The sequence below is a fragment of the Microcebus murinus genome, chromosome 18 (assembly GCF_040939455.1).
Source record: "Microcebus murinus isolate Inina chromosome 18, M.murinus_Inina_mat1.0, whole genome shotgun sequence".
NCBI classification, from domain to species: Eukaryota; Metazoa; Chordata; class Mammalia; order Primates; family Cheirogaleidae; genus Microcebus; species Microcebus murinus.
Genome location: NC_134121.1, coordinates 57,084,325 through 57,094,639, shown reverse-complemented (window position 1 = coordinate 57,094,639; position 10,315 = coordinate 57,084,325). Strand labels below are relative to the sequence as shown.

At 58.3% G+C, this 10,315-nt stretch overlaps 1 protein-coding gene across 2 annotated transcripts in view; it reads right to left on the bottom strand.

Moving 5' to 3' along the window:
• Positions 1–255: 255 nt before the first annotated feature.
• Positions 256–10,315, bottom strand: part of RAB37 (RAB37, member RAS oncogene family) — a 66,135-nt gene continuing 56,075 nt past the window's right edge. The window contains exons 1-9 of one of the 2 annotated variants that reach the window (XM_012778738.3): positions 8,452–8,593; positions 5,682–5,792; positions 4,623–4,664; positions 4,091–4,157; positions 3,946–3,998; positions 2,921–2,986; positions 2,299–2,355; positions 2,145–2,221; positions 256–1,923 (exon numbers count right to left, since the gene is read on the bottom strand). In XM_012778738.3, coding sequence (XP_012634192.1) covers positions 1,818–1,923; positions 2,145–2,221; positions 2,299–2,355; positions 2,921–2,986; positions 3,946–3,998; positions 4,091–4,157; positions 4,623–4,664; positions 5,682–5,792; positions 8,452–8,544 — 672 coding nt within the window. In that variant the 5' untranslated portion in view covers positions 8,545–8,593 and the 3' untranslated portion in view covers positions 256–1,817. Of the gene's footprint in view, positions 1,924–2,144; positions 2,222–2,298; positions 2,356–2,920; positions 2,987–3,945; positions 3,999–4,090; positions 4,158–4,622; positions 4,665–5,681; positions 5,793–8,451; positions 8,594–10,315 lie in introns of those variants that run through there. The other variant, XM_020281286.2, reaches the window with a different exon arrangement.

Sequence of the window (10,315 nt, the reverse complement as noted above, 5' to 3'; positions counted from 1 at the left end):
TCAGCCTCTGGGGACAGTCCACAGGGAAAGGAGCCTGGCTTTTCTCAACAGAGAAAGAAAAATGATTAGGGCTGTAAGATAAGCCTTCTAGTTCACTCTTGCCAGATGAGGGTGGTCACAGAGGCTGGGAGGCTGTTGGTTAAGGGTGAGGTGATGATTTGAGGACTTTGAAGGATGGATCAGATGATGCTGGCAGTCAGTGACAGTCCCTTGACATGCAATACCAGTCACCTCAAAGAAACAGCGGACAGGGTGTACTTTCCAAAATACTGCAATTTAATTCTGAAAAACACAAATGGTAGAGGCCCATAGCTGTCTACGCGATTGGATCTCCTGCAACCTGCCTTGGGCCCCAGAAGAGACTTGGCAAGGTCAGGCTCCTCCCTGCTCCGCATGGGAGAGGCCATGGAGAGCTTTCTTATCGGGCCCAAGTTGGAGCTGCTGACTCTGCTCAGAGAGCAAGATTTCTGCCTTAGGAGCAAAAATGCAGTAGCCTCAAAAATATGCAGTGCATACTTCTTTCTCACCCCTCTCCCCCACCTCTGACGTGCAGAGCTGGAGTAAAGGTGCATGGAGGTCATGACCTGCATGTCTCCTCTCCAATTCCAATGGCTAGAGTCAGGGCTCTGGGAGACATGTGACCAAGGAGTTCAAATGAACTCCATGCTACCCCTCTCCCCACCCCAGAATTACCCACATTGCATTGGTGAATGCAGAAATGGACGGCCTCCCAGCCCCTAACCTGACCCAGTAGGAAGGGAAATAAAGCAGTGTTGGCCCTGGTGTCTGTCTGAGAAGTTAAGGGGCATGGGTGGTCAGGGAGGAGGCGGAGCTTGAGTTTAAGGGGATACATGTGGGGTGAGGCTTGCTCAGTTCTGCCTCCCACCTGCTCCAGGAGCCAGGGCTGTCTCTTCATCTGGCTCTTAACCCAGGAGAGATAAGCACTACAGCGGCTTGAAGAAGTTGCCTGTGTGGCTGCGCACCTGCCAAAGGACTGGACTAGAAGAAAGATCCTTTCCCACTTCTCATCCTAGGTATCTAGGAGCACAGGATGAAAGGTAGCTAAGTCAGGGATTCAGAGGAGAGGGGATCCCCTGGGACCTGAGGTCCAGAGAACAGGAACCAGGTGCCCCAGTGTGCTTGTGTGTGGAGGAGAAGGGGCACACCCGGTAGGAAGGGGCATCAGTAAGGCCAGAGGTAGCGAGACAGACAGACCGAGATCTCTGCTACTCGCTTTCCTCTTCCCAATCTCGTCTCTCATCTTCCCTGGGGCTTTTGTCTCAGGCAAGAGCCCACCTTACTGGGGAAGATAAGCTCATGGAGGGCAGGAGGGAGTGAAAGCTCAGGCCTGCTCAGACTCTCTCTAGCTGAAGATAGGGTGCTGACAGGGTCACTACGTGCCCTTGCACCCCTGAAGTGCATCAATGCCCCCTGGTGCCGAGAGCTGGAGCAATACCGCCCTTGTCAGGGCTAGGAGACAGGCCCAGCCCCCTAAGTCCTAGTCCCAAATCCTAGAAGGCAACCTGGAAGGGCCATCAGGTCCCTACCTTGGTTTTCTGGGCAACTTGGTGCCTTTTTTTCCTTGGTATTAAATTATATAGCATTAAAATAAAATATAAGTATTTTACCCCCTTTTGGGATGCAGGGAAGCTACAGGAACTAGGGTGGGAGCTGGAGTATGCTCCCCTCGGGAAGGGGCTATGTACTGGGTCTCCTGACTTTCTCCCCATCGGCTCTGCCACTCCCAATAAGCCAGGTCTGGGGGAGACAGCTGCATCCCTGTGGGTCTCTGGAGCTTCTTCTCTACCCCTTGGGCTTTACAGAAAGGAGCAGCAGCTGGGGCGCTTCTTCTGGGACTCCACGTAGTCTCGGAGCTGGAAGCTGGGCTCATTGGCCTGCCGCCCTGCCCGGTATTTCAGCTCTCTTGAAGAGGAAGAGGCAATGGGTTGGGCTGGGAGTGAGGCACAGAGCAGCCCTCTGCCCACCCCCCCATCCCACCCCCACCCCCACCCCCATGGCCTGGGGCAAAGGGACCTCCCCTGCAAGATGCAGGTGGCCCCAGGGCCAGGCTGGGGCCAGGCCACACTGGATTCCTGGATGGCACGCCCTGCCCCGCAGGGTTCCCTTCCCTGCCCAGCTCTCACTTGGCAATGGCCAGAAAGGCCAACTCCACGTTCATGCCCGTCTTAGCGCTGGTCTCCATGAAGGGAACGCCGTACTCCTGCCCAGGAGAGAGTGTCCTCAGGGCCAGCCTCAGGCTGCCCCACCTCTCACCCTGCCCGACGGGCAGTCACTTACCCTGGCCAGGGTTTCTCCGTCCTCTGAGCTGATCACCCTTTCATTGCTCACATCCGCCTGTCAAGGCCATATGGGTTATTCTGGGGAAGGAAACCTTGACCCCAGCTGCCCCATCTTTTAGGAGCAGGCCCTGCCCGCCCTCTGCCGGTGGCCTGAGGGACTGCAGGCAGGTGTGAGGAGTCCAGAGCCAGGGTTTCTGCCTAGTCCACGGATCTCACCCCTGGCTGGGGAAGTGGGTAACTCTCCATGGCAAAGAGTGTGGTGATCCAGCCCCAGAGGGGTGACAGCAGTTGGAGCTAACCCTTTGCAGTCGTAGCCCCTGGCCCAGAACACTGTTCACTATGCTCTAATGGGGGCCGACAGCTGCACACCCCTGGATGTCTCAGGCAGCAGCTTGGCCTTTCCCTGGAAGAGGCCATTGGTCCAAAGCTGTAAGAGGGCAGATGGGGTGGACAGAAGCTGCTGGATATGTCTGCCCCCAAACTGGAGACTGGAGGATGGGCGTGGGGGAAAGAGGTCCACATGACTGCTCTTGGATGGCTTTGGGGCTGGGTGGTGCTGATGTTGTGGCCAAGGGAGAGGAGGTGCAGGGCTGGGCTGGCCCTGCTGTGGAGCCACTCACCTTGTTGCCTAGCAGCATGATCACCACGTCCCTCTGGGCACACTCATGGATCTCAGTGAGCCAGGCCTGCAGGAGAGGCGTGCTGAGCCAGGCCGAGGCTGAGGACAGGGCCGCCATTCTTCTCCCTCTCCCTCTTTCTTCTTCTGGCCTGTTTGATTCTGCTCAGCTACTCACTACCCCTGAACAAGATGCCCTGTGCATTCTCTCATCTGTGCCTTCGTGTGCCCTCTCCAGTCCTGGGTGTCCTTCCTTGATTATCGCCCTACTCCAATCAGCACAACTCCCAATTTTATGGCAGATAGAGATGGCATGGAGACTTTACGTCACAAATCAGTCGGTGTGTTACCAGTGTCACCCTGAAGTGCCCTGCCAAGGATTCTAACACTGCAGAAGGGTTCAGCAATCAAAAGTACAGTGATTGATTCGTGATGTCTGCTGTGAGTAAGGGGTTGGAATCGGCAGTAAGAGCGCCATGGATTTTCCATCCTTTTTATAGCTATGTGTCTTATTCCCCCAGAAAACTGTCCCTGAGGTTAGGGAGCACACGGAACCTATACAATGTTGTACACAAAGTTGGTGCTTGAATTCATTCAATTATTGTATCTACTCTCTAATAGTTTTCTTGTGAGGATGCAGCCACTCACTCTACGTCTGCCCAAGTTACTTTTTTGAAGCTTGTGCTGGATGCACGTGTAGACTTTTCTGGTTGGTCTCTGCCCTTGGTCTCTGTGGGTAGCTGTCCAGGGTAGAGCTGAGGCTGTTCTGAACACCTTGACGTGAAACACACTCCTGAATCACAGGGCTATGCAGGTGCCATAGGTCACAACAGCCTGCTTGGCCTTGGTGCCCACGTGGCCATCAAACACTCAGCAGCGGATATGACTGTGAGTCACAGCTAGGTGTTTTTAAGAAGGTGGCAGGATTCTACGCTCCTCCTCCTCCCCACAGAGCGGGAAGCAATCCCAGCCGGCACAGGCCCTGCCTGGGCTGTGAGTGGGCAGGAGCCAGGGGAAGGGAGGACCTACCCTGATGTTGTCAAAGGAAGCTTTGTTGGTGATGTCGTAGAGCAGGAGCAAGGCTGGAGGGGCAGAGGGATCAGAGGGGACTTAGGCAGCAGCATGGATGCCACTAGGGGGCCGCAGTAGGGGTTGGCGGGCGTGAGGGACTTACCCTGGGCGTCTCTGTAATAAGCATGGGTGACGCTGCGGAACCGCTCCTGCCCGGCGGTGTCCCAGATCTGAGAAGGGATGGAGAGATAGTTGGAAGGAGGCAGGGTGCAGGGACTGTGCTGGGTGGAGGGTACCCATGTTGTTGTATGAGATGCCTGTGGGAAGGTGGGGCTGTTTCCTTCTTTAAGTTCTCATGGGCTGCTGAGCGCCCGAAGACCTCTCGGACGCTGTTCTCAAGCTCGGTCAGAGCCCAGGGGTTGAGGGTGTCCAGCCTCCTAGAGCAGAGGCGGCCCTCTGCGGAAACTGCAGAGGAGGTGGAGGGGGGCTAAGCTTGTCTGAAGGCATTTTGAGCTGCCTTTGATAAAAGAGAGGGTGCCTGGGAACTGCCTTTTCTGCAGACATCAAACAAAAGCCATTTCCTCTCTTGAGGGCCCCACAGGAAATTACCCCAGGCCGAGGGCAGGGCTGCAGGCCTCCTGTGGCTCGGGGTGAGGAGCCTCCACCCCGGCCCCTGTCTCACCCTCTGGTCTCACCTGCAGCTTCACCCTCATGCCATCCACGGTCACCACCTTGTTCTGAAAGAGAAAAAGGCAGAGTGGGGAGGGCAGGAGAGGCTTGGCTCCAGAGCTCTGCAAACATCCCAGGCAGTGCAGGTCCCTCTCCAGGCCTAGAGGGGGTGCAGCATGCCCCAGAGACGTCTCCAGCCAGATCACCCCACCAGGCCACCAGGGACCCTGTCCCCAGACGCTTCCAGCGTGGGGGTGTCTCTCCTGGGGACTGCATCTGCTCTTCTCACAGCACGGCAGGGCAAGGGGAGCCCGAGAAACTTCCTGGCTCTCTCCAGGGCTCAGCAGGCAGCACAGGGCCCTGCCCTTCCTGGCTTTGGCCTTCCTCTCCCAGAGCTCAGCCTCGGGCCTGTGACCATGTCCTTAGAGGTGAGGTGCTGGGGGCCGCGGAGACCAGGTCTGCAGGATCACCTATCTTGTAGCCGCCAACTCTCTCAGCAAAGAAGCTTCACCTCCACCCACTGGAAGCCACATAGCCGCTCTGCTAGGGTTAGACCCGCTCTCTCCTGGCCCCTTTGGGTGTGCAGCGCTTGGCAACCCTGATGCGGACTTGTGAGATGGAGCCACTAAGGTGAGATGGAGGGACCCTGGTCAGCTGCTCTCTCCCCACGTGGCCAGCCCAGCTCATAAACCCAGAGCAGTGCCGTGCCTCCCGGGAACTCTAGAAATACTGATTGAGGCCTTGCCAAAGACGCCCGGCTCAGGGGGCAATGGGCAAGGGGCTCTGAGGGCCAAGAAGCTCAGCTATGCTGTGGAGGTGGCTGCCCTGCTCGGGGGCAATACCCCAGGATGGAGGAAAAGGAAGACTTAGTCTCATTTTTTGCATCCTGCAGGTGGGCAAGGAGCCAGACCTGCCCAGATTCCTTCTGGCCACCTCTGTGGTCTCAGGGGGAGCACCCCTGGTACCCCCCAGGCAGTGAGCCACAGGAGTCCTCAGGAGCCAGGGTGGGCCAGGAGAGGGCAGCCCCTGTGCCTGAGCCACCGCCCTGGCTCGCTGCCTGAAGGAGGAGCCTGCAGCCACCTCACCCTGAAGTCAATGCCGACGGTGGCTATGAAGGTCCCGGACAGGAAGGCCCCGTCTTTGAATTGGATCAGGAAACAGGTTTTGCCGACGCCCGAGTCTCCCAGAAGCATCACCTAGGAGATGGGGCAGAGGCAGTTAATGGGGATGGGGGAGCTTCTGGGATTCCAGGGAGAGACACCTGGAAAGAGGACCAGAGGGGGACAGAGGGCTGGGGAAGGATGCTGATGGCACCAGGGGCTCTGCTTGCAGAAAGCCTACCGCCGCCTCCCCCCTGCCTCTCCTCTCCACGCCGCCTGGCTCGGCCTCCCAGGCTTTCCCTCTGCACCCCTGTCCGCATCCAATTTCCTGGAAGCTCTAGTTGAGACCTCACCATGAGTGAGTCCCCAGGTATGCTCTGTGGCACCAGAGAACCAGCACATTTGTGTGGTCTAGCCTCCGGGCACATTTGCCCACTGTGCAAGGATGGCGTCCCTGTGTGTGCGTGCCCCTCATGGACACGTGTGGGCTGGGCTGACCGGAAAGGGGAGCATTAGACCTTAGACAGGGATTCCCACCCAGGGGAGTCTCTCAGCATTTGCTGGGGCGGAGCACTGTCATTTGTATATCTAGAATTACTATTATTTGTTTTGTTTGGGGTGTCAGGACATTTATTTGGACGTTTCTAATGACATTTTATGTTTATAACAGGGCTGCATGAATTAGGGAAGGTTGAAATCTGTACTGAAGTGGGGAGATGTTTAGCCTGAAGTTCTTTCAGTAGAACCCCCCCAAGTGGGACAAAGGACTGCAGATTGTCATCCCCAGGAGGCCACATGTGGAGGTGGGGTAGGGTCCTCCCCATCATCTGGCTAGGGTCTGTTCATCTTCTCTAGGGAACATGCAGGAATGGTGGAGAAGAGCCCTTTGTCCAGCCATTCCCCAAGTTTTGGGAAGAGGGGTCTAGACCTATTGCTGGAATTTTGAGCAGGGACTAGGTTTGAATTCTTTTTGAGGTTCTTAACTTGACAATGGAGCTCAAAGGCTTTCCTGCTGTGGGCATGGGGTACTGGGCTTTGCTAACTTTGGTGGAGAGGCAAGGGGCTGAGCAGAAGGTGTTTGGAGGGTCCTGGTTTGTAAATGGCCTACTGTGTGACTCTGGGAATATTCCTTAACCTGTCTGGGGCATGGTTTCCACAGAAAGTAGAAGGGCCCAGGGACAATTTCTTGGAGGCCTTTCTAGATCCGTTAATGGCTAGGGCTAATAATGTTGCCGTGAACCACCTAAGACTCAGGGAAGAGTGGCCCAGGGGTGGGTACTGCCTGCCTGTGGCCCCCATCCCCCCAGTCTGGTCCAAGTAGCTCCCACCAGACTCCTCTCAGACTGCCCTAGGGGCAGACCTAGGGGCCAGCTCTCCTATAATGCTGCTTGGCCAAGGGACAGATGAAGGGGTGGGGGACAGGGAGCCCTCTGAAGGCTGCACTCCTCTCTGGTTCCTGGGTCCCAGCCCCAGGGGGGAAAGGAGGGAGGGAGAGCCAATGCCTGTGTACTTTACAGATCACAGCTGCCTTGAGCAAACGATGCTGGTGCAATTCCACCAAACACAAACAAACAGCCCTGGCCAGCCTCACCGCCTCCTAGGCAAACAGCCCAGCTGGTTTGCAGGGCAACAAGGTCAGGCCATCCCCATCGGCCAGGGGGCTGGCCATCAGCAGCTCCCCCTCCCCTGATGGCGCAGGGGACTATTTCCTGCCACAAGCCCACACAGGAGGCTTATCTCAACGGCTCTGGCTCTGGGCGGGTGACTTGCAGAGTGGCTTCCCCTGAAACAGTGGGGTGGAGGACAAGGCTCCCAGCAAGAGTGACCCCTTGGGTGGGGGAGGAAACCAAGGCACAGAAAGAGGCCATGCAGCAAGATCCAGGCCAACCCTGGCTCCTCCACTCTGAGGAATAGTGGAAGCTCTGGGCCCCTCAGCGTCTCTTTCAGAGTTTCTGGTACCTGCTCACTGCAGGGGCACAGGTGGAAAGAGAAGGACCAGTGTGCACTGCCGCCCCCACCTGCTTCCCTACAGGGCAGAGGGGACAAGCCCCAGAGAGCCGCCTTACAGTTTTTCCAGGTGCAGGATGTTGTGACTAATCGCTGAGATCTTTCTCAGGTTCTAAAAATTCCCAGGTGGGCCTGCATGCCAGCTAGCAGCATCCTTCTGGAAGGAGGGGCTCCCTGGGAGGAAGGTGTTGCTGGGAGGCAGTGCTTGGAGGGGGTGGAGAGGGAAGGGGTAGGATTGGGGGCAGCTGGGGGTACCTAAGGCCTTAAAACGATGTCAGAGCTCAGCGTAGCTCGGAAAAGGGCATTAACCCGGAGTTGTGCGCCGCCGGGGGCGTCCTCCCTGCGTCTCCAGGCAGCCCCATTTCCTAGCACTGTCCTAGCCTGTGCCCAGGGGGATTGTGCACTTAACCCTAACCACGAAGCCTGGGGGTCCCGGGGGCGCGGACTGGCCAGAGCGTGGCAGAAGAAAGCTAAGTTGGGGTCCGCGGGGTGGGTGTCGCTCAGTCTTTCCGATATTCCTCGCCCCGCCCCCACTGAGCCATCCAGGTCCCCAGAGGTTGGGACCGGCCCAGGGTCTGATGTCCTCACCCTCCCTCCCTCCCTCCTGGGAGAGACCCGGCTGCCTGGGGGAAGGGCTGAGCCCACCCAGACGCAGCCAGGAGAGGGCGCGAGCCGGGGTCTCACGGAAAGGGACGCGGGGAGGGGTGACATTCGGAGCCGGCGCGGGTGTCACCGGCGCTGGACCCACCTTGCCCGTGAGATCATAGCTCGGACAGCAGGGCGGGGAGCACAAGGGGGCCTCGCCATCCCGGGCGGCCGCGGCGCCAGGCGTGCCCGTCATGTCCCTGGACGAGAGGTGAGCTGGGCCCGCGGGCCGGCGAGGGAGCGCGCGGCAAGCGCCCCGCCCCGGGCTCCACCCACTCCCTCCTCCCCGCCGCCGACCCGGGCCCGCACAGGCTCCTCCCTCTGTCCCGCCAACCCCTCGACGACGCGGCCTGGAGAGAGATGTCCCGCGAGGGCGCGCAGAACCGTAGGGCCCGCGCCGGGGGAGGGCGCACTCCCTGAGCAATGCTGGCCCGGCTCCGCGCTCTTAGGGCATGGGCCAAATCCAACCCGGGACCTGCCCCCCAGGGTTGCCAGCCGCTGGCTTAGGTGCCCATCGGGGGGTGCGGGCCCGGGAGGCCCCGCCGGGTTGCAGGGTTCCCGCTGCCGTGCGCAGTGTGGCCGGCAGGCGGCGCCCGAGCTCCGGGCAGCTGGCCGCAACAGGTGGCCCCGGCCCGGAGCAGGGACGCCCCTGGGGCGCGGCGGTTAGAGACAAGGCGTGCATTCTGCGCAGCGGCGGCCAGGCAGTTTCGCTTTTGCTAATGCACCCCAGCCCACGCTCGTCTCAATATAGTTTTGTTTGCCAACTGATACTGTGCGGCGCATTTGCACTGGGTTGTTTTCGTGGCCTCTGGTTGGTGCTGGGACTTTGACCCTTCAGTTCATTTCTCCCTGACCTGGTGGGCTGCGCCCAAAATGTCCCACCATGCGAGAGCCTTCACTCACAGGTGGGCTTCGCAGCACACACCTCCCAATCGAGGGCTGCGGAAGGCAGGGCCAGCCTTATTCACTTGTGGCCCTCACCCTGGCAGGGAGTAGGTGCCCAGTGAATTCATGAGGCTGTGGATCATTTGAGCAAAGGTGCCGCCGGATACCCCAGGAACCCTGCAGCTCCTGGCAACGGAAGGTGCTCCCCACCTTCCGTGTGTCTGGGGTTGCTGGTAACAGAGTTTCGGGGCTCTGTGGCCTGGGCCAACCATTCAGTTACCCCAATCTCAACATTCCATACAAGCACCTCCAGGTTATAAAGGAATGGGGGTCTAGGGGTAGGTTGCAAAGGGACTGTTTCAGGGGTGTGTAGGGAGGGGAGGGAAGGGGCACCTGCACTTCCAGGTGTGAGGGTGAGGGGCACGGGGCAGGTGTGGCCTCGTGGAGACTGACTTTGTGTACACCAGGCTGACTTTGTGTACACAAAGCCCTGGATTTTCTGGCATCAGCTGGAGCTATTTTCTGGCAGCTGGGAGAAGAGCCAAGAGTGGGGACAGAGGTGACTTCTCATAGAGCAAGGAGATGGGGTCACGTCTTCTGGTGGGTGAGCACAGGGTGGGACTCACACAGGGAGCACAGACGGGAGTGTGGAAGCTGCGCAGCGCCTTGCAGATGCAGGTTGTAGGTTGCTATCTGGGTGCCAGGGGCTCTTGCTGCAAATGACACCCTGGGCTGCTCAGTGCCCTGGGCTCCCGGGCTCCAGAGGGCTAACACGGGATCCCTGCAGGGCTGAAGGTTTTCAGTGCAAGAAGGCAGTGGCAGGGGACAAACGAGAGAGGGACAGTCACATGCCCTTTGCTTGCTTTCTGCTGTAAACCATGGAGTTGTGGGTTAAATCATGTCCCTCGAAAGATATGTTGCAGTCCTAACCGCCAATCCTCAGAATGTTCCTTATTTAGAAAGGACATTGCAGATGTCATTAAGATGAGGTCATACTGGAGTAGGGTGGGTCCTTATCTCAATATGACAATGTCATAACAAGAGAAGAGAGACCCAGAGGGAGAGGACAGGTGAGTGAAGAC